Source organism: Peromyscus maniculatus, chromosome 4 (assembly GCF_049852395.1).
Source record: "Peromyscus maniculatus bairdii isolate BWxNUB_F1_BW_parent chromosome 4, HU_Pman_BW_mat_3.1, whole genome shotgun sequence".
NCBI classification, from domain to species: Eukaryota; Metazoa; Chordata; class Mammalia; order Rodentia; family Cricetidae; genus Peromyscus; species Peromyscus maniculatus.
Genome location: NC_134855.1, coordinates 96,332,560 through 96,359,030, shown reverse-complemented (window position 1 = coordinate 96,359,030; position 26,471 = coordinate 96,332,560). Strand labels below are relative to the sequence as shown.

The 26,471-nt window shown below is 53.5% G+C and overlaps 1 protein-coding gene across 1 annotated transcript; it reads left to right on the top strand.

The window, feature by feature from the left end:
• Window positions 1-4,419: 4,419 nt before the first annotated feature.
• Plcb2 (phospholipase C beta 2) lies at window positions 4,420-26,226 on the top strand. Its single transcript, XM_076570351.1, has 33 exons — window positions 4,420-4,493; window positions 4,837-5,193; window positions 6,156-6,255; window positions 9,486-9,563; window positions 10,142-10,210; window positions 10,847-10,987; window positions 11,107-11,186; window positions 11,271-11,324; window positions 11,427-11,502; window positions 14,583-14,683; window positions 14,845-15,011; window positions 15,116-15,262; window positions 15,423-15,580; window positions 15,839-15,921; window positions 16,197-16,281; window positions 16,966-17,140; window positions 17,208-17,326; window positions 17,439-17,535; window positions 18,876-18,960; window positions 19,074-19,198; window positions 19,688-19,842; window positions 20,376-20,540; window positions 21,104-21,203; window positions 21,869-21,973; window positions 22,128-22,222; window positions 22,352-22,427; window positions 22,782-22,992; window positions 23,091-23,256; window positions 23,339-23,415; window positions 23,504-23,599; window positions 24,156-24,213; window positions 24,795-24,881; window positions 25,233-26,226. Exons 3-33 carry the CDS (start codon window positions 6,172-6,174, stop codon window positions 25,434-25,436), a joined length of 3,519 nt encoding a protein of 1,172 aa, XP_076426466.1. The 5' UTR covers window positions 4,420-4,493; window positions 4,837-5,193; window positions 6,156-6,171; the 3' UTR covers window positions 25,437-26,226.
• The last annotated feature ends 245 nt before the right edge of the window (window positions 26,227-26,471 follow it).

Sequence of the window (26,471 nt, the reverse complement as noted above, 5' to 3'; positions counted from 1 at the left end):
CAGGGCCTGGCGTGGGCCTTGGGAACCCCAAAGCCCACCCCCAGCAACACACTTCCTCCAACAAGACCACGCCTCTCATTACTTCCAAATAGTTTGCCAGCTGAGGACCAAGCAGGTAAATAAATAAACCCATAGGAACCAATCTCATTCAAATGACCACTCGGGAGGCATTCGGGTTGTGACCACATCACTGATAAGTTCTTTTTCTGTTCCATCCTTACTTGTTTCCCACTTCAGAAGTGTTTTCTCTGGAAGCACACCCCCAAACACTCCCAGCCCCAAAGTTCATCTCCAATTCTGGCCTTTGGGACCCAGGGAATAAGACTCTTCATTATGAAGGTGGAGCTTCTAGGCACTTGGGATTCCCACACCGGTCCAACAAAATGTTGCATACATCCTACATCCTAGCTGATCTCTACCAAATGCTCTCCAGTTTATGCATTTCATAACGAGGCAACTTAGACAGAAATCCACAAGTATTTCGGGTGTGGCCCGATAATGCAGAGAATAATGGGGCAGAGTCTTCCTCGGTTCTAGGACACTGACTGCTCCTGGCACCAAAGAGTGAAGAACTATAGAAGTCCCAGGCTTCTCACTGCCTTGTCTCTCCTTTCCTTCTAGATCCTGATTCCAAGGGCCTGGGTGCAGCAGGGAACATGGAGCACCCATTGGCAGGTGACTCTTAGGGAATTTCAAGATGGAGAACCCCTAGGCTCAGAGTCAGCTTCAATCGGCAACTAAAGAGTGTCCGATTTTATTGGCAGCTCTGTCTTTTGACTCAGATGGAGCTGGCTGTCAGCAAAATCCCTGTTTTATTCACACATGCTTCTGCTAAGCCGACACTTTCCCACCCTGTCCCTGTACAGCTGATGTCTTGGAGGCGAGCCTGGATCTCAGTGAAGCCCTTTCATCTCACCTTGTGGGTTTGGGGGGTTGCTCCATGAGAGTAGACTGAGTCTGGTCCTCATTCTCCCACAGTATTCCTGTAATCACTAGTTTCCTGCTAGTCACAGAACCAGGAGGCCATGGATTCCTCGGATCAAAAAAAAAAAAAAAGTGGGTGGGCCAAATTAGGAGTAAAGACAGAAGCAATAATCATACCTAGGACATTTCATATGTCTGATGTGATACACTGTGCCCACTCAGTGACCGGATATCTCATTGTGTATATAAAAACTAGCCCTTTCCACAGGTCTATAAACAGAGGCAGAAAAGCTAAGTGACCATGTCCAAAAAAAAAAAAAACACACGTCATGTTTTCTCTGCCATCTGCAGCCCTTACCTCTAAGGTGACCATCTCTTGGAGACATGGGTGGCAAGGTTGACCCTCCTGATTGGAAAGAGTTTTTTAGAACTAGAGGAATCTGGACATGATGAAGTTTATTAGCTCACTAAGCCCAGCCATTTTGCTAAGAGCTCACAGCTAACGTTTGCTGCACTTGAGACTACCACCCAGGCTTCTTGAGCATGGACCAGGTAAGTCTGATCCAAAACGGCACTTCAAAAGGAACCATACGGTCAGGAGTGGTGATGCACACCTTTGATCCCAGCACTGAGAAGCTAGAGGCAGGTGGATCTCTGTGAATTCAAGGCCAGTCTGATCTACATAGTGAGTTCCAGGATGGCCAGGGCTATGCTGGGGTTCCACAGAGAAGTCCTATCTCAAAAACAACTTAAACAGAAACAAAAGACCATATTCGAGACTGTTCTTTTCCACTCTGAAGTCCTGGATGGTTCTCCTGTAGTCCAGAGTGTTGGGAGGAGGGGACAAGCAACATCTTACTTCTAGAATTCTAGAGAACTGTTCTTTATTCACTTACTTGTTTTTGAGGCAGAGTCTTATTATGTAGCAAGGCTGCCTTCAAACTTGTGATCCTCCTGCTTCAGCCTCTTGCGTGTTAGGTTTACAGGTATGTATCACTATGCCTGGCTACAGAGAACTTTCTTTCTTTCTTTTCTTTTCTTTTTTTTTTTTTTTAAAGACAGAGCCTCAACTCTGTAGCCCAAGCTGGCCACAAACTTGTGGTAATCTTCCTATCTCAGCCTTCTGAATTCTGAGGTTACAGACATGAGCCGTACCAGCTTCGGGGGGCTCGTGCATCTTCTTGGTTGTTGAAGTACCTTGGCACCGGCTCTGTCTTTGCCTCTGCCTCTGCTCACACTCCACCTTCAGCACTGCAGTGGGCAGCCAGTCGACTTCCAGCCGGTGCCCGGCTGGACAGAGCAATAACCCTGGGTCTCATCAGCTGTGGAGGCTGAGCTGAGATGTTCATGGGAGGATGCCATTTGCTAATGATTTGAACCCCAGTGCTCATAACTGCATGGATTCAGACAGCTTGGAGACAGCAGATTTCAAGACTGCAGCTTGGAACATCTCTAATTCAGCTTGCTCTGGGAAAGTGGGTCCAGCTCCTGATTCATGCAAACAGCAATGTGTGTGTGTGTGTGTGTGTGTGTGTGTGTGTGTGTGTGTGTGTGTGTGTGACTTACTAGTCAGTGAAGACATATGGAAAGAATAGCATGTATAAAATTGTTCTATGGCCTAGAGAGATGGCTCAGAGGTTAAGAGCACTCACTGACTGCTCTTCCAGAAGACCTGGGTTCAATTCCCAGCACCCACATGGCATCTCACAACCCAACACCCATGGCAAAACACCAATGCACATAAAATTGTCCCTTGCTATCAATGGGGTGTTAACTGTTGAACCCCCCATATACACCAGAATCCAAAGACACCCCTTACAAAAGATGGTACAGCTTTTGCATGTTGACTACCACACCTTCCACATCCTTGAAGCCATGTCTCGATCACTTATGCCTGATATGATGTAAATGCCATGGAAGTAGTTGTTACCCTGCATTACTAGAGAATACTGACAAGAAAACATGTCTGCATTTTCAGTACAGATGTAACTTTTTGCCTTATTTATGTTTTAATCTGTGGTTGGTTGACTCCACAGATGCAGGACCCGTGGATTCCGAGGCTGACTGCACTGAGGAGGAGTAGAAGAGGCTGGGCAGAGTGGTGCATGCCTGCACTTCCAGCACTGGAGAAACTGAGGCTGGAGGGGTGTCCTAGGTCAGGCCGCAAGTGCGGGAAGTGGGACCTATCCTTAGGAGGCAGTTGTTAAGTTCTTTCTCCACAGCTCTCCACATGTCAAACTCACATGGGATCACGTATGGCACAGGTATCAGCAGCCTCCTGGAGTGGTTGCTTCTCCTGGGCCCACCCCTTTTCCCAGCAGGCTGGGGACGTCCCTGTAAGGTGGGATTATTCCCACTTTACAGATGAGAAAGATGAGGTGCAGAGGAAGGTAAGTATCACAAGACAAATCTACTTGGTAGCTGGCTGGGTTCATAGAGTAGTGTGTGAGAAACACATTCCAGAGGATGTACCAACTTGATGCATCTCTGTCTCAGGAACAAGATAGCCATTGGCCCACAGCACACAGGGTGCCTCCCCGTTCCCGAATCCTGCGGCATCAGGTAGGAAAATGATCTACTTGGCAGGTAGCTCTCCGCGCCTAGAGATGAGTTCAGTGCAGAAGCTCACTACTGAACTTCTCTGGTGAGCAGATTGGAAATCCCGTCACCCCGAGAGTCCCGAGCCACACTGACAAGTGAACACGGGAGGTTGGGACCTACTAGCCCCCACCCCCACCCCCACCCCTCCCCGCGACAGCTGTTGGATATGAGCTCCTTCCCGGTCTGCAGCCCACACGTCAAACTCAGCATCACAAATGACACCGATCTACCAGTGGCTTCCTGGAGTGCCTGATGATCCGCCCCTTTCCCCGGCGGCTCGGCTTTCCAGTGCACCCAGCAGGGGGCATCCTTGTCCTTCCACTGTCCACCCTGGGGGCCGGCTTGGCCTGCTGCCAGCAGTGCCTTCCAATCAGCAATGCCCAAGAGTCAGCCCGAGGCCAACTCCCCAAATGTAGTCCTGTGACTTCCTTCTGCCACAGCTACTGTACTATTATTTACATTGGTTTTTTTTTCCCCTTTGCCAACTCAACATTTTTAAAAGCTTTAATGCTGTTTTGGTCGAGTCTCACTACATTGTCCGGTCTCTAGGATGGCCTGGAGCTCCAGCCAGAGCTCTAGCCATCCTCTGGCCTCAGCCTTCCAACGAACTGTGACTATAGGCATGCGCCACCATGCTGGGCAGCCTATGTGTATTTTTAAACGAGGAAACCCCCTGTTCAATAAAGGTCTTTCGAGTGGCTTGCCATTCTTAGGGTTGGCATCAGGATTTGGTAGGAGCCTACAGGCCTCCATTGAAGTTATAGTTGGGAATCCCAGGACCATCGATGGGTAAGGATATAAAACCGTTGTTCTGTGGGCTTAGGGCCTGAGGTTGAAGGAGCAGAGTCCAGAAATCTTGGAAGGAGGAACAGAAACACCCCTCCTCCCTTGCAGATTCTCTTCTAGGCCCATGGCTGCCGGCAAGACAGGAAGGAGGAACTTGGACGTGGGGGCCAGATCCGTCGCAGGTGACAGGTGTAGGGCTTTGGGAAGGGACAGGGATTTCCCTTGCAAACTTCATTCAAACAGACAGGGATCCTGATCCCAGGGAGACAGGCAGATGTGCAGGGGCTCCCAGGAGGCCCCCAGGAAGGTCCAGCGCTAGAGGGAGTGGGTAGGAGAGACATTGAGGGAGGGGTGGGTGGGAGCGCCCGTCACCTGTAGGGGTGTGGGAGCTGTGTCCTGGTGGCTCATTTAGGTCTTGCTCTAGGCTCCTGCCCCTCTGGTCTGAGAATTGCTTTTCTGGGACCATTTCTGAGCTAGCTTCCACTGAAGTGCTCACTGCCTTTTGTTTGTTGGTTTTTGAGACAGGCTCTCTTGTGGCTCAGGCAGCCTTGAACTCCTGATTGCCCCGCTTCCACCTCCAAGTGCTGGGACAACTGGCAGGTGCCACAGCCCCAGAGTTTTACCTTGACTTCTCACTCATGCCAACTAACTTGTCCATCTAAGCTGTTCCCCTGTGCCCACCCCCAACTCTCCTGCGTGGGCTCTCACCTGCAGAGGTGAGTAATTCCAGGGCAGGGGGAAGGCCTCACAGTTGTCAGGAGTGGCACAAAGACCCCTGACGAGACCTCTTGCAGAAAGCTGCGGCCTCAGAGGGGAAGGAAACCATGGGTAGAGCTTCTAGCCTCCCCAGCTGGACTAAGAAATTCGATAAGCGTGGATTAGGTAAGAGGAAGTGGCTGGGGCTAAGCCGGGCTGGAGCTGAACCTCTGGGATAAGATAGCGACACTGTAATTACCACAACACTTTGAGCAGGGGCTAGAGCAGGGCTGCCTCTGCTGGTCAGAACCTCTTGCCCCCGGGGTCCCTGTGTGAAGCGGAGCACTCAAGGGAGGCTGGTGGCCAAGGGCTTCTCCAGGCTGTAATGATTTTTAGGCCTTCACCGAAAGGCTCAGAGGCCCCGAGAAGTGTCGCCGGCGAGGGCCATATTGCTTCACCTGACCCTCATTTTCATTGGGAGGAAGCATTGAGAAAGATGAGCCGGGTGCTCGGGGGAACTTTGCTTATTCAAAACACTCAATGCCAGCTGCAAGGGCTTGGCCTGTCCCTGACGCCCATCTCCGGAGTGGACCCACCCTCTGAGGACAGAACCCCTGCTCTGTGGAGGACCCTTTTTCTAGAGAGTTCTTTGTGTCTCCCCCCTCATCCCAAGGCTCTGTAATGGCATCTTCTACTGTCCAACACCTCACATCACTCCCTTCCATCCACCCTTCAGGGTCAAATCTAAGCAGACTATCCTTGTAACAGAGGCCCTGGCCTCGGGACTTCTAGACCTCATGGCCCGCCCCTCAGTTCAGGGCAGCCCAGAGAAGGAAGCCCAGAATAGGAAGTTGCTGAGGCAGAGGGTGGGGAGGGACTCCCAGGAGAGGAGCCCAGCCCCCCCGGGGCAGAAACAGCTATTGTAGCCCCCCACTTCAGACAGAGGAGGAGGCTGATTTACAAGGCAGATCGACTGGACCCCTGCCTGAGGCTATGAGTCCTGCATCTAGCCCGTAGGCTATAAGAGCACCCCAACTTCCGGACCAGGGCTGGGTGGGTGCCATGTGAGCCCAGTCTAGCTTCCCCTCCTGTTCACCCGCCTTCCTTCCCTCCTCCTGTCTGCTGGTGTCTGCCCAACCTCTCCAAAGAGGGACCCTTGACATCATGTCTCTGCTCAACCCTGTCCTGTTGCCCCCTAACGTGAAGGCGTATCTGAGTCAAGGAGAGCGCTTCATCAAGTGGGACGACGTGAGTTGGGACGGGCCCTGGGAGTGGCCGGTGCTGGGTAGCTCCGGTGCTTGGCAGAACGGGCGGGTGGGTTGGTTTATGTCTCCCAGCACCCAGGCGCCTATGTGGCTTGGCTAGGCAGCTGGCACACAGCTAGATAAACAAGTCTGGGGTAAGGGTGCTTGTCCCTGGCTGCTGCAAGGAAGCCGGTGTGTCTGGGAATGAGGAGGTGGGCTGCGTGTGTGTGTGTGTGTGTGTGTGTGTGTGTGTATGTGTGTGTGTGTGTGTAGGGGGGGGGCGCAGTATCAGAAAAGGTAATCTCTTTGGACCTGATTTGCCCTTTTTCAAATCCCTGAAGATGACAAAGGATTGTTTCTAGTAATTTCGGTGTTGGCAGGAGAAATGCATAGCCCCCCCCCCCAGCTGAGATAAGGCAAACAAACAAAAGAGGTCAGCCAGGCCCCCTTCCCAGCACAGACATCCCAAGTTTGCTCTGGCAGGAGACCCATAACCAGCTGGACCACCCCAGTCCACAGAACAAGATGTGTCCTGTCCCCGGGAAGCCATGTTCTCCCTCGAGCTATGACTGTGGGGGGGGGGGCAGGCACCAAAGGGCTGGGGATCCAGTTGAAAACTGGAGGGAGGCTCAAGCTTCTGGGGCCTGGGAAGGAAGCTCCTGACTTCTGCTTCCCCTTGGTGGTTCAGCTCAGCTCAGCTGTCTTCTACCTGCCAACCTGTCTGCGAGGAAGAACAGCTTTGCACCCCAGTCCGCGGAGTCTGCTCCTTCCTAGACGGTCTCAGGTCCTTCTGGGCCCTGAAAACACTGCCCTTAACCACAGGATCTCTTGGTCTAGGAAGAATAAAATGAGGACTGTCCTTCAGGGAGGCTAGGACTTAAGAGAGAGGCTATGAGAGCTCTAGACTGGCCTTAGGAAGGCTTGGGGTTTCCAATCGCACATGGCATTCAGGAGGTGACCTACAGGTATTACTTCAGCTCCCTGAATTGGCTTGTCTTGTTTCTCTGGGCAACGAAGGGAGTCTGAGTCTAGACCCTTTGGGGCTATGCTAGGTCAAGGCATCTGGCTGCCCAGACTGTGGGGATGAGGCCCTGGGATGAGATGCTTTCTGTTTTGGTTGGTGTGGCATGGTGCTAGCATGGTGGTGGCACGGAGGTGATGGGCATGGTGGTGGCATGGAGGTGATGATGGGTCACATCTTAGGAGCCCCTGGAAGGAGGGAAATGACTCACAGTGAAAACTGAAGTGGCTGCTCTCAGTTCCTCTGGGCAGTGTGAATAACCTGAGTGGGCAGTGGGTCACCAGAGGTAGATACGCTCTGTGGCTCTCTCTCCAACCTGTGGTTGACCCATCCACTTCCCCAAGCCAGAGCACTGTGTGATCCCTGGATCCTGACTCGCATGAGCAGGAATGTCCCAAGCCTGGTCACAGGACACGTGATCTATGAGCCAGGTTCTGCTCTTGGGCTGCTTTGGGTCGGGTTAGGGGGTGACAGGGATGTACCCCACTATATTAATAACTGCAGTGCAAAGGATGCAACCAAAGCTGACTCCGTTGAGTCTCCCACAGCCTCCTTAAAACATACTTAGAGGGAAAACCTCTCCTAGCGATGGGAAGAAACTCCACAAGCTATCGGTCATGACCTTCACCCTTGGACAATGGTCGCACGGTCCCCACAAAACCCAGTCCTGTTCCAGAAACAAGTTAGAAGTGAAACTCCAGCCTTGCTTCAGCATTGTGCTTTGCTGTCCTCCCAGGCCTAGGTGAGGGCAGGTGCAGGCTCCCGAGGAAGGGCCGATGGTGGCGTTCTCAGCTCTTTCTTTTCTAGGTCCTTCTAAGTGGGGCACAGGGAGGTGTGGCAGTTCATTCTTGAATACGTGCTGTCAACAGCTGGCTTGGAATTTCTAAGTCTGACAGACCTTAAAGCTTATTCTTCCTCTGGTGGTCTTTTTGATGATTTTGGGGGACACCCTCCTCCCTGTCTTGGGGCTCACTTGTTTGAAATCTCCCAATGCCTCTATTCAGGGGGTCACTCACAATTACTTCTTCAGCTCCCTGTTACTCCCAGTTTCTTCTTCCTGAAGCATTGGGCCCTTCGCCCATCATCCCTCACCCTTGAGTTCACTTTGGGTCCAGCAAGTCCTCACACTGCTGTCCCAGCAAGTTCTGAGGATGCAGGCTCATCCCATACAGCCACAACTATGCACTCAGAGGCAGCCCACCTGACACCTGCTGGATTTCTGAGGCTGAATTCCCCTGGGGAGGAAAAAACCCAGAGCACTACACAGCTTTGCTCAAAATCAGTTTTTTTTTTCTTTTTTACAAAATCCCCCCCCCCCAATGCTCTAATGACCTCTAACGTGGGAACCTTTCTTATATCATTTTCTTGGTAGATCCCATATTTGGTCTGGTGTGTCAGCAGCAATAATCATGTCTTGTTGGAAACTTCAGTTGCAATATCTTATTTACGTATGCAAAGACTATTAAAATAAAAAAATGGCCTATGTACTCTGTGAGGAGAATAGGGATTTCGAAGGCCAGCTCACTCATTCATTCATGTACTTATTCTGCAAACTCCAACCAAGTTCAAGGCTAACTGCCCTGGGGTCCTTGAGCTCACTGGGATTTCCCGGATGTGTTTCTACATCTGGGAACTGGTTCCTGACCACACCCCCCACATATTAATAACACCACATTTCAGGAAAGCCTCTTCTGAAGGGGTGAGGTGTGGGCTGGTCTTTGGAGACAGTTCAGGCTGAGGAGGTTTGAGTACTTCACTTTGGAGGTGGGAGGGAACTTGGTGTCTCTCTGGGTTATTTGGACGGGAGGGGTAGGCTGTGCGCATGGTTGGATGTCAGGGCTTCTGAGGAGCAGATCTGCTGCTTGCTGTGCGTGCCGGGCCTTGACTGTGCAGATGAGATCCCAGGCTTTCACTGGCCAAGCTTTCCAGGATGGTAGCCAGGAATCTTGGAGAGAGATTCTGTCTTTTGATGGAGCCATGACCCTTGAGAACATGGAGAGGGAAAGAGGCATTGCTGGGGTCCAGAAAGTGTACCACCTCTCCTCCAGCAATTCCATCTCCTGTCCTCAAGGCCGCCCCCTGTTAGCTCAGAGAACAAAGGGCAATGTCTTCTAATTTTTAGGAAGGACATGGTCTCTGTCTGAGTCCTTGGCCTGGGCCAGGGAAGTTGGTCTGAGATCTCAGAGCAGAGAGATGACCCTTTCTCTCTGCAGGAAACTTCAATTGCCTCTCCAGTTATCCTCCGTGTGGACCCCAAGGGCTATTACTTATACTGGACATATCAGAGTAAGGTAAGACGCTACCCAACACGGCCCTTGGCTCCAACTGAACCAATGAACTGTGCTAGACCCCTGGTGGTATAGGATGGAGTCATGGATGCAGAGTAGAGACTGGCCTGGGAGAGAAGCTCCTGGGACTCTCATGGGCCGGGGAGGGAAGCTACAGTCACCTCCCTCCATGACTGCTTGGGCCTGCTCAGTCCTGAGTGTGTATCCCTTGGAGACAGTGGGAAAAGACAAGTCGGCTGAGCTGAAAGGGCAATGATGTACCGGTGGCTCCAGGTCACATCAGAGCTCAGCACTCAGAGGACAGGCTCAGCAGCCAGACAGAACAACAGAAGAAGGCCTGGGGGCTTCCAGGATGGAAGACAGGGTGCAGGTTGCAGCTCTTATTCCAGAGAAGGAATGGGCCAAGGAGCGAAGAGGATGCCCATTAATAGAAACTGAGGAGTAGAACGTGACGGGAGGGGTCCAGGTAGTCTTGGCACCCAGAGAAGGCAGCAGCTGGGATCGGAAGGGGTGTGGACTCTCTCCCGACTCTGATCATTGTGTCCCCATCCGTCTTTGCTCCCCCTGGGAACTGGTACCAGGAGATGGAGTTTCTGGACATCACGAGCATCCGAGACACTCGCTTTGGCAAGTTTGCCAAGACGCCCAAGGTAGGTGGGCCCCGAAGCAGCCACCAGTTACAAAGAGCAAAGAACAAGTCACTGCTGGGGTGGGGATCCCATCTGTGGGACCCGATGACTGGGTCCTGGACTGCTAGACAGCAAGGATTCTAGCTCAGGCCACGGAAGAGTGGTGTGGCAGCGGCTGCCCAGCTCGCCTGGGTTCTGAGCATGGGAACTGGTCACAGTGAGCCAAGAGGGCAGGAATGGAGGAGGAGCCAATCCCTGCCCCTAAACATGCCAGACTGTCTGGGAAGTGTTTCCTCCACCCCTTGCTCCCCATTGCTTGGTGACTGCTTTGCCTACATTTACCTAAAGCTGGTAAAACGATTAAAGTGATTGACAGTAGGAAGCAGGATCCCCAGAGTTCGGGGCCTAAGAATCTTCCTTCAAACGAAATTCCCAGGATTCCCAGGTCCCATTGCCTTAGCCAAGCTATGGGCCTCCCCTTCCGATGGCAGTTGCTGGAACCAGAGGCAAGGGGATACTGAGGCCTGTGGTTCCTAGGTTCCGTGGCCATTCTGCCCCCAGTGACCTGCAGTTCAAGTGGCTGACAAGGAGATATAGGAAGTCATGTTGGGCAAGACTGAGGGTCAGCATACCTCACGGTACCACTGCTTCTTACAGAGCCAGAAACTCCGGGAGGTCTTCAACATGGACTTTCCAGACAACCACTTCCTGCTGAAAGCACTCACCGTGGTGTCCGGCCCTGACATGGTGGACCTCACCTTCCACAACTTCGTCTCTTACAAGGAGAATGTGGGCAAGGTGCATTGGCAACACCCGGGTAGAGTGTTGGCTCTTGGGGCAGCCTGACCTTCCTGCGAGAGTCATAGTCAGGGGCGCTTGTGGTCAGGAGCATGACTTCTAGGCTCTGTGTTCTGCAGGACTGGGCCGAGGATATACTGGCTCTCACCAAACACCCCATGACAGCCAATGCTCCCCGAAGCACTTTCCTAGACAAGATGTAAGTATCCCCCACCCCGCCTGAGCTCAAGGGGTTTGCTTGCCAGCCCACAGCCTGATGGGCTGCTTGCTGTCCACCCCTCAGCCTGGTGAAGCTGAAGATGCAACTCAACCCTGAAGGGAAGATTCCTGTGAAGAAGTGAGTCTCTTGAGTTTCCTCTTAGCTGCCTCCCAGCTCCCCAAGCCTTCCCTCCCTAGGCATGATTCCTCTGCTGCCTGGTCCTTTTCTTTGCTCCCTCAGTTTTTTCCAGATGTTTCCGGCTGATCGCAAACGAGTAGAAGCTGCCCTCAGTGCTTGTCACCTTGCAAAAGGCAAGGTGAGTCGCGTTCTCCTCCCCCAGTCAACTCTACTAAGTCTCACTCCCACCAGAAAAACAAAAACAAAAACATGGCCGGGGATAGCGACGGATGGGGTGAGCGGAAATGACATCACTAGCCCATCAATAGCTCCCAAAGCCAATTAACCCAGAACCTCTGGTTACAATAGGCATAAAGGGTGGGACCAGGGCAAGGGGGTGCAGTGCTGGAGTTGGAGCCGCAAGGCCTGGCCCCCAATAGTGCTGGGGCAGTGTTGGGGAGGAAACCAGCAGATGAGACAAGCCTTCCTATCCTAGCCTTGGGGACGTTTTCATTGTCCGGGAGCAAGACAGGGTCGGCAGGGACAGGAGACAGGCCATGGGCTCTGACAGTCCCAGGAAGGCACCAGTTCTCCTGGGTGTTAGGGAGAGGAGCAGGGCCAAGGGTGGAAGCTGCCAGGGCACAGACTCCGGCTCGATTGGGAAGCACATTTTCCACTTCTTTTTAATTAAGCAATTAATTTTTAATTACAAGTCAGAAGGAGGGTCACCCCATGAGACGTCTTATGTGATTTACCAAAAAAAGATCTCTCTGGGTAGATACGGCCCACAGCCAAGGTTCAAGCCTGGCTGGGGGAGTGGTGTTAGTCCTAAATCCCTTGTCCAGCTCGGCCAGCGTCCTTGTGTAGTTACAACCCTCACCCCGCGAAACGCTTCTCCTGGTAAGAATCCAGAACAGTAGAAATGAGTAAAACAGACCGCGAGCATCTATCCTTCTGAGCCACGTGAGGAATGCTCCCTTAGGGGCCCAGCTTCTACAGCACTGGTGACCCCACGTGGCTGCAAGGCCGAGGCAAAGGAGAAGGTGGGCTGGGCTCCTGAGGTGGTCCTTACGGTTTGTCCGCTTGTCTGCTTCCGGTAACACCCAGCCACCTTCTTTCCTGAGCTCCTATCCCTAGCTGCATCCTCCTTATTGGTCTGTTTCCCTTGTATCCCGAGAGAGGCCACTGACCAGCTTCGGAGGCAGAGCTGGGCTGGGGAGACCCTCACCTCCAGTTAAAACCCAGGTTGATTTTCCAGTGCGATCCTGAGTGGTATTTAAAGTTTGTTTTGTTTTCCGGAGGAACACAGTGAAAAGCACAGGATCCTGCATACTATCCATCTGTTTTCCTCTTCTAGTTCTATACATTCACCTACTCTGGACATTTTACGCAAAGGGACTTATACAGTTTGTGGTCTTGACGTTGAGCTTTATTCACTCAACATAGGATTTTCAAGATTCACCCACATGGTAGCATCAGCGCTTCATTTTTTTTTAAATATTGCAGTATCATAGTCTATGTTGACAGATTCTTGGCTTCTCTCCATTTTGACTGTTATGAATAATGCCTCTATAAGCTATTTGTCATGATTCTGCTTTCAGCCTTCTTGGGTATATACATTCAGGTGAAATTGGTGACTATATTTACCATTTTTGAGGGACGGACAAACTCTTATCTAGAGTGGCTGCATCATTTGACTCTCCCACTAGCATAGCAGAAGGGTTTCAATGTTCCTGCACCCCACCAGCACCACTACTGCCCGCCTTTTGCTGATGCTATCCTAGTGGGAATGAAATGATATCTCATTGTGATTTTAATTTGTCTTGACTTAATAACCAATAATGTGTGAGCATCTTTTCATGTACTTATTGATCGTTTCTACATCTCCTTTGCAGACACATCAATTCAAATTAATTGTCTATCTCTCATTTGAATTTTTTGTATGTGTGTGTGTTTATGGTGTGTGTGTGTGTGTGTGTGTGAGTTTGTACATGTGTGGAGACTGAGGTCAATGTCAGGTGTCCCTCTAAATCACTCTCTATCTTACTTTTTAAAGGTTTGTTTATCTTTTAAATTATGTGTCTGTGTCTGTGTGAGGATATATGCCTGGGAGTGTAGGTGCCCACAGGGGCCAGAGGCATCAGATCCCCCTAGAGCTGGATTTCAGGCATCTGGGAGCTGTCTGGTGTGGGTGCCTGGAATCGAACTCAGGTCCTCTGTAAGATCAATATTGACCCTTATCCACTGAGCTGTCTCTCCAACTTCCATCATATTTTTTGAAGAGCATTCATTGACCCTGGAGCTCATGTTTGGCTGGCTGGCAATGAGCTTCAGGGATCTGTCCACTCCTGACCCTGGGGCCACAAACACACACAGCACTGAGACCAGCATTTATGTGGGTGCTGGGATCTGAACTCGGGTCCTCATGCTCGCTCAGCAGGGGCTTGAACAGCCAAGCCATGCCCTATCCTTTGGGTTATCTTTTGGTTGTTGAATTACCACTTAACAGACAATTGATTTGTAAATATTATCTCATTCTGTGGATTATCTATCCTTCTCTCTCTCTTCCTCCCTCCCTCCCTCTCTCCCTTCCTTTATTCCTTAGCTCAGGTTACCTTTCAGTTTCTTGATGGAATCCTTATAAGCATACATACTTTAGATTTTGATGAAGTCTGATTTTTATCTCTTTGTGTATGTGTGTCTCTTTTGTTTTTTCCAAATTATTTGTGTTTTGTTTGTGTGTTCGTTTGTTTGTTTGGTGTGTGTGTGTGTTATATACTGGGTCTTGTGCATATTAGACAAATACTCTGTTACTGTTGAACTGCTTTTTTTTCTCTCTCCAAACCTCCGAGCCAGGTTTTACCTCTCATATTTCAGGGCTCTGCTGTCAGGTGCATAGTTGTCCACATTCAAACAGTTTCTTTGGATAATTTGTTCTTCACTTAGAAAAAACAAAAGAAACAAGAGTCCAGTACTCTCATTTTCCAGGCCGGAAAGCAGCGCCCCTTACTTCTGACATTTTCCCCTCTTTAAGCTCATGCTGTCCCAATCCTGTTCCAGCTACAGAACTAGCTACTATCCAAAATCCTCGTCAAAGCAAGCCCGCTAGCGGGTGCTGCAGTGAGATGACGAGGCCCTCGAGATGCGTGTGCCCACGTGCCTGTCTGCCTTAAGGACTCTCTCTGATCAGGCCACCTTTCCCAGAGCTGTGGACAGGTTGTGCTGAGTCTTAGCTCGGAGCAGGCGAGAGAAAGGGTAACAAGGTGATGGTTCTTCCAGAACGATGCCATCAATCCCGAGGACTTCCCAGAGTCTGTGTACAAGAGCTTCCTCATGAATCTCTGTCCTCGGCCAGAAATTGACGAGATCTTCACTTCTTAGTGAGTTCCTCGGGCTGGGCATGGAGTGGTTGGTGGTAAGGAAGGCAGTTCCTTCCTTCCACCCAGCCTTTTGGGAATCACGAGGTTGTACAGGAGAAGAGGGCAGTCCAAACCTTCAGGTTCAAAGACTGCATCTGTGCGCCCCCTCCCCTGGCCTGCAGCCATGCTAAAGCTAAGCCCTACATGACCAAGGAGCACCTGACCAAATTCATCAACCAGAAGCAGCGAGACTCTCGGCTCAACTCCCTGCTGTTCCCGCCAGCCCGGCCCGAGCAGGTGCAGACGCTCATCGACAAGTACGAACCCAGCGGCATCAATGTGCAGAGGGGTGAGAACCGCAGAGCCCCCACGTCCAGTCCGTCCCGTAGTCTCGTCCCTCCCTGGGAGCCAAGGTGCAGCCATGACCTGCCTGCGATCTGCTGTCTCTCGCAGGCCAGCTGTCACCAGAGGGCATGGTCTGGTTTCTCTGCGGACCAGAGAACAGTGCGCTAGCCCACAATACCCTGCTGCTCCACCACGACATGACCCAGCCGCTGAATCACTACTTCATCAACTCCTCACACAACACCTACCTGACAGGTGGGTCCCGGAAACCCCGTGGCCGTCCGCTCCTGGGCCCCGGATTCTCTGTAGGTGCTTCTCAAGGACTGTGTGCCCTGCTCACAGGACAGGCTATGAGGTTGTGAGGGGACTAGCCTGGCTGTGAGTGACACCTCCCCCCTTCTCCCCACCGGCCCAGCCGGCCAGTTTTCAGGCCTTTCCTCGGCTGAGATGTACCGCCAGGTGCTCCTGTCTGGCTGCCGTTGTGTGGAGTTGGACTGTTGGAAGGGGAAGCCCCCCGACGAGGAGCCCATTATCACCCATGGCTTCACCATGACCACCGATATCTTGTTCAAGGTGGGTCTTGGGGTATGGAGACTGATTACCGTGCTCACCAGAAAGGGGCTGAGGAGAGGCTTTCTGAAGTTAGGGGAGTGAAGCTGCAGGGAAGAAATTTCTGGAATGCCTCAAGCTGCTTCCAGGCTGCTGTGGCTCTCTAGTTTCACGCCTATGCTGAAGCTAAGTAGTGGGGAGAGGCACCGTGGGGAGGGCCACCGCAGGGAGGGGCCCCTTGGGGAGGGGCTACCCTCTTTACAGAGTTCCTTTCTCCTCTAGGAAGCAATCGAAGCCATTGCAGAAAGTGCCTTCAAGACCTCCCCCTATCCTGTCATCTTGTCGTTTGAAAACCACGTGGACTCGTGTGTATCCAGGACTACCCAGCCTCATTCTCTACCTGCACCCCAGCCTCTGGCCTGAACCCCACTCACACACATGCACTGGCCCTGACCTCTAGTCCTTCATTGAGGTCTCTGGTCTCAATACAGCCTCCCTGGGACCTCAGCTTCTCCTTCCTGTGTTCCTACCTTCCCCAATTCCCCGACCTCTGATCTGGGCCATCAGGGCACAAAAAATGGGCAGGAGAATTGGTGCTAAGCAATTAACCCCTTCCTTTTCTTTTGTTCGCTGCTACCAGACCCCGCCAACAGGCTAAGATGGCCGAGTACTGCAGGACTATGTTTGGAGAAACCCTGCTCACAGATCCCCTGGAAAAATTCCCTGTGAGTGCAGTCTTGTGGGGCATCTGGACCTGGGGAAAGGTGGAACCAGGTTAGAAGGGCAGAGATACTTGAGTTCCTTTGGTTGGATTGTGAGTCTGGGCTCCTGTCACCTACCACGTGTCAGAGAGTATGCTAGAATTAGGGGGTCTCCTAGTGATGGAATTTATCTGTAATCCCAGCACTTGAGAGGCTGAGGCAGGAAGACCTCAAGTTTCATGCCAACCAGAGCTGCATAGTGAGACCCTATCTAAAATGACCAAACAAAAAAACAAACAAAACAAAACAAACCTAAATTCCACAGTTGCTGTCCCAGGTTTCTGACCCTCTTCATGAGGAGATGGACAAGCATCCAGGCCAATTACAGCCAGCGGTTGCTATGGGAAACAATGCTCGGGAGTTAGAGGCTCAGGGAAGGCTTCCTGGAGGGATGCGGTGGTTAAGGTGAAATCTGGAAGATGACAAAGACTCAGTGAGCACGGGAAAAGCACCTTCTAGTCAGAAGGAACAGGTGAAAGAGACATTACTGCCCAGGATCAGGTACTTTCAGTCAAGTGGGAATTCAAGACACAAGGGGCAATGGCGGGAAGCGAGGCAACAGACGTAGGCCCACACCAGAGGGGCACAGCTTGGGGTAGGGAGCACACACCGCAGAAGCAGTGGTGCCCACCTTTCCCCTTTCTGCAGCTGAAACCTGGCATCCCTCTGCCCAGCCCGGAGGACCTCCGGGGCAAGATCCTCATTAAGAATAAGAAGAACCAGTTTTCCGGACCAGCATCCCCCAGCTCCCCTGGTGGGCAGAAACCTGGTGGGGAGGCCGAGGGCAGCTGCCCGTCTAGTGTCCCCACTGAGGAGGACACAGGTGAGCGACTAACAAGAATGGGATGGGGTTGGGGGAGGGCCAGTGCTGACCAAACTCTGCGTGGCAGTGTGGACCTCGGAGGACCGGACTGAGGTGGAGGAGGAGGAGGAGGTGGAGGAAGAGGAGGAAGAGGAGGAGTCAGGAAACCTGGATGAAGAAGAGATAAAGAAGATGCAGTCGGATGAGGTGTGTGGGGACAGTCCCTCTGCCATCTCCATTGTGGTACCGTCTGGGTGGGCGTGGACTACAGTCTGGGCTCTGTCCTGTTCCTTTCTTCACTCTCCCATTCAATCTCTAGGGTACAGCAGGCTTGGAGGTGACCGCTTATGAGGAAATGTCCAGCCTTGTCAATTACATCCAGCCCACCAAGTTCATCTCCTTCGAGTTCTCTGCACGTATGTATGTTTGTAGAGGGAGGTGGGGGAAGAGAAGGCAGGCTGGGCTCAGGAGAAAGCTGCCCTCATTCAAGAGTGGCCTGGTGAGCGGGATGAGAGGGAGGGAGACCTGTCCCCTCCTCGCACTAAGGTCCTTGTCTATAAATACTCAGTCGAGGAGTCAGACTTGTTTAAGTGGCAGTGGCTCCCAGCATTGGACTGGAGAACTTGGCAGCAAATGGAATGTTCTGGAGTGTGTCAGTGACAGGCAGGTCGTTATGACAGGCCACCTCATCCAGGCCTGTCTGGGGCTTCTGGAGTTTCCTAAAGTTTTTGCAGCTCCCTGGCCTGAATTATATTAAGTGCTGGCCCCAGTCTAGGAGCCCCGGTCCTGGAGGTAAGAGTTCCTGGGAGATCATGCCTTTAACCCTAGCACTGGTGAGGAAGAGAGTGGGTGTCTGAAATGGGAACTACAGAGTGAGTTTCAGAACAGCCAGGACTCTACATAGAGAGAAACCTTGTCCAAAGAGAAGGGCGGGGGGGTCCCAGGAAGGGGTGGAAGCTTACTTACCCCCATTGGATCCTTCCTGCTATTTGCCCTGATCTTTTCAGGGTGCACTCAAGTGCATTCCCCACTCTCTGTGTGTCTCCCCAACATGAGCAGTGCAGTCCCTTTCTGAACACTCTTGCGCAGTTGATCTCTGCAACACTGACCGACAATACCTGACCTCACAACCTGTTCTGCTACCTGGGCACGCCCAGAATGTGCTTTGGAGGGCATGGGGTACTGCCCTTAGCATACTGCCGTCCCTCTGTGCACTAGCTAATTTCTTACACATTTCATTCCCTGTAAATGTCACTGCCTGGGATCCTGGAGGCTTCACCAGCCAGAGTCCCCTCGTCGGGGGCTTGCAGGAAGGCCTGGAGTCCTTCTGATGAAAATGGCCTTGGCCAGCACTTCTACTCAATAACAAACAGCCTATGACTTTGTGTGTCCCACGGGCATGCGCATGGACTCTTTCAATTATACACCCCAGCTATTCTTTCACTAGGTGTATGTACCACATGTTCCTGGTACCCCGGACTCATATGTCCCCCACACCTCCGTGTCCATCCATGGCACATAGGCCTCACTCTTTAGGACCGTGGTGCAGACTCTCTCCCTCTGCATGTCCACTTTGAAGTCCCTTTGCCCCAGCATACATATTCCTCTCTAATCTGACTACTAAAACCCGAGACCGCAACAGAATCCTGGATCGGAGGCATTGCTCTCTGGAGGAAGGTGCCACAAAAGGAGGGCAGGGCTGAGACAGAGGGCAGCCTGATGTGGAGTACCGAATCTCCCTTTCTCCCTTGCTCAGAGAAGAACAGAAGTTACGTCATCTCCTCCTTCACGGAGCTCAAGGCCTACGAGCTGCTCTCGAAGGCCTCCATGCAGTTTGTGGAGTATCCTTGAGGCTTCACTAGCCAAGGCCCCCCGGTGGGATGGGGCTTGGGAGGCGGGCCCCGGGGTCCTGCTGGTGCAAGCGGCCTTGGCCAGATCCTATACTCAGCAACAGCTACAATAAACGGCAGATGAGCCGAGTGTACCCCAAGGGCACACGCATGGACTCTTCCAACTACATGCCCCAGATGTTCTGGAATGCTGGCTGCCAGATGGTTGCCCTCAATTTCCAAACAATGGGTAAGAACCCTCCCCTGGGCCCTGCCTAGACCGTCTTTACCCCTCCCTGGGGGATCTTTGGTGCACAGTAGCTATTTGTGTAGGCTCTGGGAGCATGTCTTGGTGTGTGAACACTATGGGGAGGGGAGCATTTCCTCATGCCCGTTCAGCTGTTCATATATCAGAACACACATAAGACACCAAGGCTGGCCTGGGTTCTGGCTGCTCTGTTTGGTTGTGTTTTTGGGAACACCTGTACCAGCCATCCCAGATCCACCGTGAGTTGGCGGCCCAGCCATACCACTGTTCCTTGCTGACTCGAGGCTGAGGACCTTTCCTGAGAGGCTAGACACCCCAAGGACCTGGGATGATGGGGCATGAGAAACTCTCGCCCTCATGATCTACCCAAATCTCCCCATCCCCAAGGCAAGAGAGGCTTGAAAGTATTGAAAAGAGACTGAGGATGGATTTAGGCGACGTCACCCTCACTGCATCCTCTCACACCCCCAGACCTGCCAATGCAGCAGAACATGGCACTGTTCGAGTTCAATGGGCAGAGTGGATACCTCCTGAAGCATGAGTTCATGCGCAGGCTGGACAAGCAGTTCAACCCCTTCTCGGTGGACCGCATTGACGTGGTGGTAGCCACCACCCTCTCCATCACGGCAAGGCCCAGGGCTGACAAGTGGCTGGGAGGGCTGGGCTCTGGAGAAGGAAGGCCGAGAAGCCCACCCCTCCGCCCCAACCCCCCTTCCCTGATATCCTGAAGACTTCAGCCCCAGCCAGTTCGTGCAGTAGCAAGTTGCCTTGGAAACTGCCTCCTCCTCAGCACAGGAGTCTGCCTCTTAGTCCCCATGGAAACCAAGGGGAAGGGCTGAGGCTCCGGTGGGGGAGGGGAGAGGGACTAGTCCATGCTGGGCAGCGGGAGCCCAGGCTCCAGTTGTTGCTCCCTTCTTGTCGGAGAAGAAATGTGGGTGACCCGCCTCTCCCCTGAGTGCTCCCTGGGAAGCACCCAGGTCCTTAGAGCTTGGCTGTAAATCTTGAGCCACACAGCCTCTATTTGATGGCTAGTGTTGGAAGGGATTTTCTTAATACCCATGATAGATACTTAGCCCTGTGGAGACAAAGGCCCTAGGGGCTTAGGAACCAGCCTAAGTGGGATATCTAATGCTGCCCCCCCTTGGGTCCTCACCCTTAGGTGATCTCTGGGCAGTTCCTGTCAGAGCGCAGTGTTCGCACCTATGTGGAAGTGGAACTCTTCGGCCTCCCAGGGGACCCCAAGAGGCGCTATCGCACCAAGCTGTCACCTACGACCAACTCCATCAATCCTGTCTGGAAAGAGGAGCCCTTTGTCTTTGAGAAGGTGCTAGGGATGGGGCTGGCATTGGGGTCTGTCCCTGCTTCTTGACCTCTGCTTACAGATAAGGGGGAACAATGGAGAGGGGTTCCCAGACCTACCATCTCCTCCCTCTGCCCCTCATCTATTACTTTATGACTTCCAGAGGTCCCAAACCGAAGTTCATTAGGTGTGTGTGTGTGTGTGTGTGTGTGTGTGTGTGTGTGTGTGTGTGTGTAGAGTGTGTACACATTAGGATTAGGGATGGAAACATGAACTCCCTGCTCAGGGTCAGGGGATGGTGGAATTCTTTTGTCTCCTTGGACACTGGTTGGAAAGCTGCCAAGGGCCCTTTGCATCATGGGACTCACTGCCCTGGGCGCACATCTAGCCCTTTTCCCCATGTGAGCCTGGCACAAACTGTAAGATGCCTGTATGTGCCATAGGGCATGCCTTCTGCCTAGCCTCACCAAATCTGGTAAGTCTGCCGGGCTCTTACTCTGGCATGGAGACGTCTGGAGACAGGGGAGGGGCAGCGTGGCTCCCCCCGTGTCCACTCGTCAGCCTTCCCTGTGCTGACCTCCCTCCAGATCTTGATGCCTGAGCTGGCCTCCCTCAGGATCGCTGTGATGGAAGAAGGCAACAAATTTCTCGGGCACCGAATCATCCCCATCAACGCCTTACATTCTGGTAAGGAGCGGGCTTCTTAACTACCCGCAGAGAGCCCGAGACCAGCGTCCTGCCTGGAGGTGGGGGAGCTTCTGACAGGGACTTTGAGGCCTCACCAGCTTATCTAAGGAATGGGACAGGAATAGACTTTTCTCCGGGAGCCTGACCTGTGGGAACTCTGCCCACCGAACAGAATGCCCGTGATTTTCTGGACTCGCTGTTACAGACTCCCGAGCAGCTGGCATCCATGGGTACTCGGGATGTGTGAGAGGAGCTGGGGAGATGGCTCAGCGGGCAGAGACACTTGCCGCTAAGCCCGATGATCTGAGTTTGACCCTGGGCCCCACATGGTGGAAGGAGAGAACATGTCCCCACAAGCTGTCCTCGACCCCTGCATGCACACGTACACGCCTGCTCACACCAAGCAAATACATAAAAATGTAATAAGAATGTGGGAGGAGCTTAAAACACAGTCTCGTAACAAACACACGAGGCAGATAGATGAGGAGAGGCTTGGAGAGTTAACCTAACCTGCCCCAAAGTCACCTAGTAAGGAAGCAGAGCATAGGACTGAAGACCCTGGCCGGTGACTCTAAAGGCAGACATCTGAAGTGCTGTGTGTGTGCCGACCTGGGCAGGAATGGGCTCCGGCTTACCGCGTCCATCTGCCTCATCGTGTTCAACAGGGTACCACCACTTGTGCCTGCGCAGTGAGAGCAACATGCCGCTTACCATGCCCGCCCTCTTTGTCTTCCTGGAGATGAAGGACTATGTACCCGACACATGGGCAGGTAGGAGACCTGAGGCGCGCCAGGGGCCCCAGACTGCCCGTTCCCTTTCCTTCACTGAGCCAGTACCTGAAGTGGAACCGGAAAAGGGTGGTAGGTGGACCCTTCCAGGCCCAACTTCACACATACCGGGCTGGTCACGTCTTGTGCTTCCCAGATCTTACAGTGGCACTCGCCAACCCCATCAAGTACTTCAATGCCCATGACAAGAAGTCTATGAAGCTCAAGGAGGTGACAGGAAGTTTGCCTGAGGTCGGTGTCACCTGGACTACTGCCAAAAACCTCCAAGGGCTGTGGAATGAGTGGGGAGGGGCAGAGTTCCCTGCTCGTGGGGGGAAAGGGGTGTTAGAGCCACCTTTCTAACGGGCTGTCCTCACGCAGAAACCCTTCTCATCCGGGATTCCTATTCCCAGCCAGTCCAATGGAGCGTCAGTCCCAGCAGGCAACGGGTCAACAGGTAGGTCGTCCTGGGTCCGCCTGCCTAGTGTATAGCTCTCCACCTCTCCCACCACACCCACAGTCCCCCAGAGACTAACATTTTCATCTGGGGAGGGAAGATCTGGGTCTGAAGCCTCAGCATGAGAAAGGGTGAGTTGCAGAGGGCTCCAACTGCCACCCTTGCAGAGAACCAAACTGAGGTGCCTCCAAGGCACCTGGCAGTCCAGTCCTGAGCTCTTACAGCACCTGGGGCCAAGGCCAAGGAGGACTGGGGACAGGATCTGGGGAGAGGGCCTGGAACTATGGGGAGCCAGCAGGGCGGGACAGACGCTCTGGGTCTGGGCGGCTTGACGCCTTAGCCATGCCTCTTCAGAGCCCCAGACCACCAGCTTGGAGGAGCTGCAGGAGCTGAAGGGCGTGGTGAAGCTGCAGCGGAGACACGAGAAGGAGCTTCGCGAGTTGGAGCGGCGTGGAGCCAGGCGCTGGGAAGAGCTGCTGCAGCGTGGCACCGCACAGCTGGCAGAACTCGGAGCTCCAGCGGCGGGCTGCAAGCTCCGCCCGGGCAAGGGCTCCCGCAAGAAGAGGTAAAGGAGTCGGCGGTGTCCTGCACCCCCAACCCTCCCCCCACCCCCAGGGTTGGCGCCGGGCTCAGGGCCTGTTCCCACGTGGCTTTCCTCCGCAGGACCCTGCCCTGTGAGGAGACGGTCGGGGTGGCGCCTAGCGAGCTGCCCGAGGGTGCAGACCCGCGCGTGCAGGAGCTGAAGAGCAGGCTGGAGCAGGAGCTGAAGCAGCAGGGCGAGGAGCAGTACCTCTCTGTCCTCAAGCGCAAGGAGCAGCACGTGACCGAGGTCTGGGACACGGCCGCCGCCAATCCTACCCCTCCTGCGCGGCCAAAGGCTGCTGGCTAAGCCTGCCCTTCCTCCTTCGCAGCACATCGCCAAGATGATGGAGCTGGCCAGAGAGAGGCAGGCTGCTGAACTCAAGACCTTCAAGGAGACCTCAGAAACGTGAGAGGGCCTCCCTTGTCTGCCTGTTCCTACCTCCGGGCAAAGGCCGCCGCTCACAGAGCGTCTCCTTCTCCCTGCCTCCCCTCAGGGACACCAAAGAGATGAAGAAAAGACTGGAGGCCAAGAGGCTGGAACGGATCCAAGCCATGACCAGAGTCACCACAGACAAGGTGGCCCAGGAGAGGTAACCGCTGAAGGGGAGGCCCAGCTGAGCGGGCCATACTCCAGCTGGAAGAGGGTCTCCCCGCAAGGGATCCTAACTCGCCTCCCACAGCTCTTCCCGCTCTCTTGGCCCTAACCAGTTACTCGGTCCCACGGTTGTATCTCTCTCTCCGAGTCTTCCTTGAGCAAAACACAGTTGCCAACACTGCTTAAGCAGAGAGGAGAAATGGAGGGAAACCATGGAGAGAGAGAGAGAGGGAGAGAGAGAGAGAGAGAGAGAGAGAGAGAGAGAGAGAGAGAGAGAGAGAGAGAGAGAGAGAGAAACCTGGGGATGGCAGCCTGTCCACCTATAGGTCTGTGCTCCCCACCTGGGCCCTCCCTGGCTGCCTTTAAGTCAGTGTGTTTTAGTGAGGAAGCAGGTAGGCCCCAGGGCTCCCAGGGCCCCCTCTCCATCTTCCAAGTTGGTCTCTCTGCTCGTTGCTGCTTCAACAAGTTCTTATTTGTGGAGCCCTTAGGACTCTGCTCCCCCCCCCCCCCCACCGCCAAGTCCCTTTGTAAAACCCCAGTTATATCTACAGGCTCAAGAGAGAGATCAACAACTCCCACATCCAGGAAGTGGTGCAGGCTATCAAGCAGGTATGCGGGCTGTGTCCTTCCCAGACACTCTCTAGACAGGCAGGCGTGCGTGTGTGCGTGGGTGTGTGGATGTCCTTCCTTTCAGCCCTTACGGCACGCTGTCCAGAAGTGCCCATATATGCGGCCGGCCGGGAGTGGGAGGAAGTACTCAGGCCGGTGTGAAGGGAACTGTCTGGGAAACATGAGTTAGCCGGTCATGGAAGAAGGGGATGGGACGGTGTGGGTGAGGAAGGCTCCCCGAGGTGCCATGGAATGGAAAGGGGAAGGGAAGAAGCCCCACCGAGAATGGCCCTAAAGCTCCTTCCCTGGGCCTTGCTGACCACAGCAACAGGCCTGGCACCTGCTGTGGCCTGGCCTTGTATCAGGCAGGACGCCCGCCCGCATGCTTCCTGTGAGCTGTCACATGTTAATCCTTCCCAGTCCCTTGAGCCAAGTCCTGTTACCTCATCTTACAAATCGCAGGAGAACTGCCCAGAGGTTAAGGAATTGGCCCCAAGTCTCACTGCTGGCTGGCTGAGATGAGAGCGGAATCCCAAGCTAGCCCGCACTGTTCAGATTCTCGGCCTCTCACCCCTCCCCAGATGACCGAGACCCTGGAGCGGCACCAGGAGAAGCTGGAAGGGAAGCAGACCGCCTGCCTGGAGCAGATCCGGGAGCTGGAAAAGCAGGTGAGAAGATCTCTGGCCCCAGTGGAGCCAAATGAGCTGGAGGGTGGGAAGGGGTCCAACCCCCGGGACTCTGGGCAAGAGGTCAGGGAAGGGAACCATCGCATCCGACCAGGGGTCACAGGCAGGTTCTCATGGTGTCCTGAGTCACTTTCAAATGAGACATCTCTGCAGATTTCTTTGCTTGACCTTTCTCCTGGGAGGTTCTCTGATGGGCTTCACTACCCTCATCTACTCCAGTCTCCTGGGAGCTCTGACTGGACTGGGCATCTTAGTTTTCCATAGTCCAGAGCTGGAGGGGGGTGGGCAGGGCTCCTTCCTAACCCAGGTAATGACCCCCCGCTGTCCCCACAGTTCCAGGAGAAGGCGCTGGCTGAGTATGAGGCCAGGATGAAGGGCCTGGAGACGGAAGTGAAGGAATCAGTGAGGGCTTGCTTCAAGGCCTGCTTCCCCTCTGAAACAGAAGACAGGCCTGAGGGGGCCTGCGAGGCCTCCAAAGAGTTGTGTCCACAGGAACCACTCATGAACAAAGCAGACACCCAGGAGAGCCGCCTCTGATGCCACCATCCTCACTCAGGCATCTTAGCAAGGATAGTCACACCCTTCTCTGGAACGTGGTTCTATTCCCTAGAGGAAAAGAACCCTACTGCTCGGGGGCTGTGGGAGCCTGTGTCTTCCTTGGATGCTCCAGGAAAAGGCAGGAAGAAGAGACCACCAGGGTGAAGGACCCACTTGGAACCCACGTCTTTTCCTAAGCTGGCTTCTTCTGTCATCGAAGGCAAAGGAGTACAGACCGAGAGTGGGGAAATTGGGTTCTGGTCTTCCCTCTGCCTTTGCTAACTAACAGCCCTTCACCTGGAGCTCCCTTTCCTGGGGGCTTGCCTTTGCTCCCTAGAATCTTTATGCTTGTACGTGTGGCCCCAGCAGAACCAAATCCAAGCCCTCCTGCCTTGATGTAGGGGCTTCTAGGCCACACCTCAGGCCTGCCTTGAGTACAGAGTGTTGTTGCCATCTCCTTAAGGCAGAGCCTGGAACTGCCCCAAAGCTCTCTGGGGATGGTGACTTCCAGAATATGGCAGCAAAAGGCCCCTGCCCTCACCTCCTGCCTGTGGGGAAGGGCAGCTGCATGGACAAGATTCCTTGACTGCTCCAACTCTGGAGTGGTGAGGGGGGACTGTAGCTTCTCGGGTTCACCCTTTTTTCTGGGTCTCGGTCTGGCACTTCCTGTCAGGTACCCACCCCTATCGAGTGGGTTGCTTGAGGAAGGAGTTTGTCACCATTTTCTTTCCTGGATTTAGGTGGTTTATTTATTTTCTTCCTATGCCTACCAAAGAACCCTTACCTGGAATTTCCTGCCTTAGGCTGGCCTCTGTTCTCTGGTTAGGAAAAGACAGTAGAGGAGTGGAATGTCTCTGAAATGAAGCTGCTTGTATGGGGATGGGGTGGGTCCCCTGGGGAGTCGTCTGGGGCTCTCTGTAACATGGCCCTGCCTCTGGCCTTGAACAGGGGTTGCTTCCCCATGGGCTGGTCCTGATGCGGGAACCACTGGAAGATGATGTCATCCCCTTCTCCACTCCCACACAGATGGGGCCA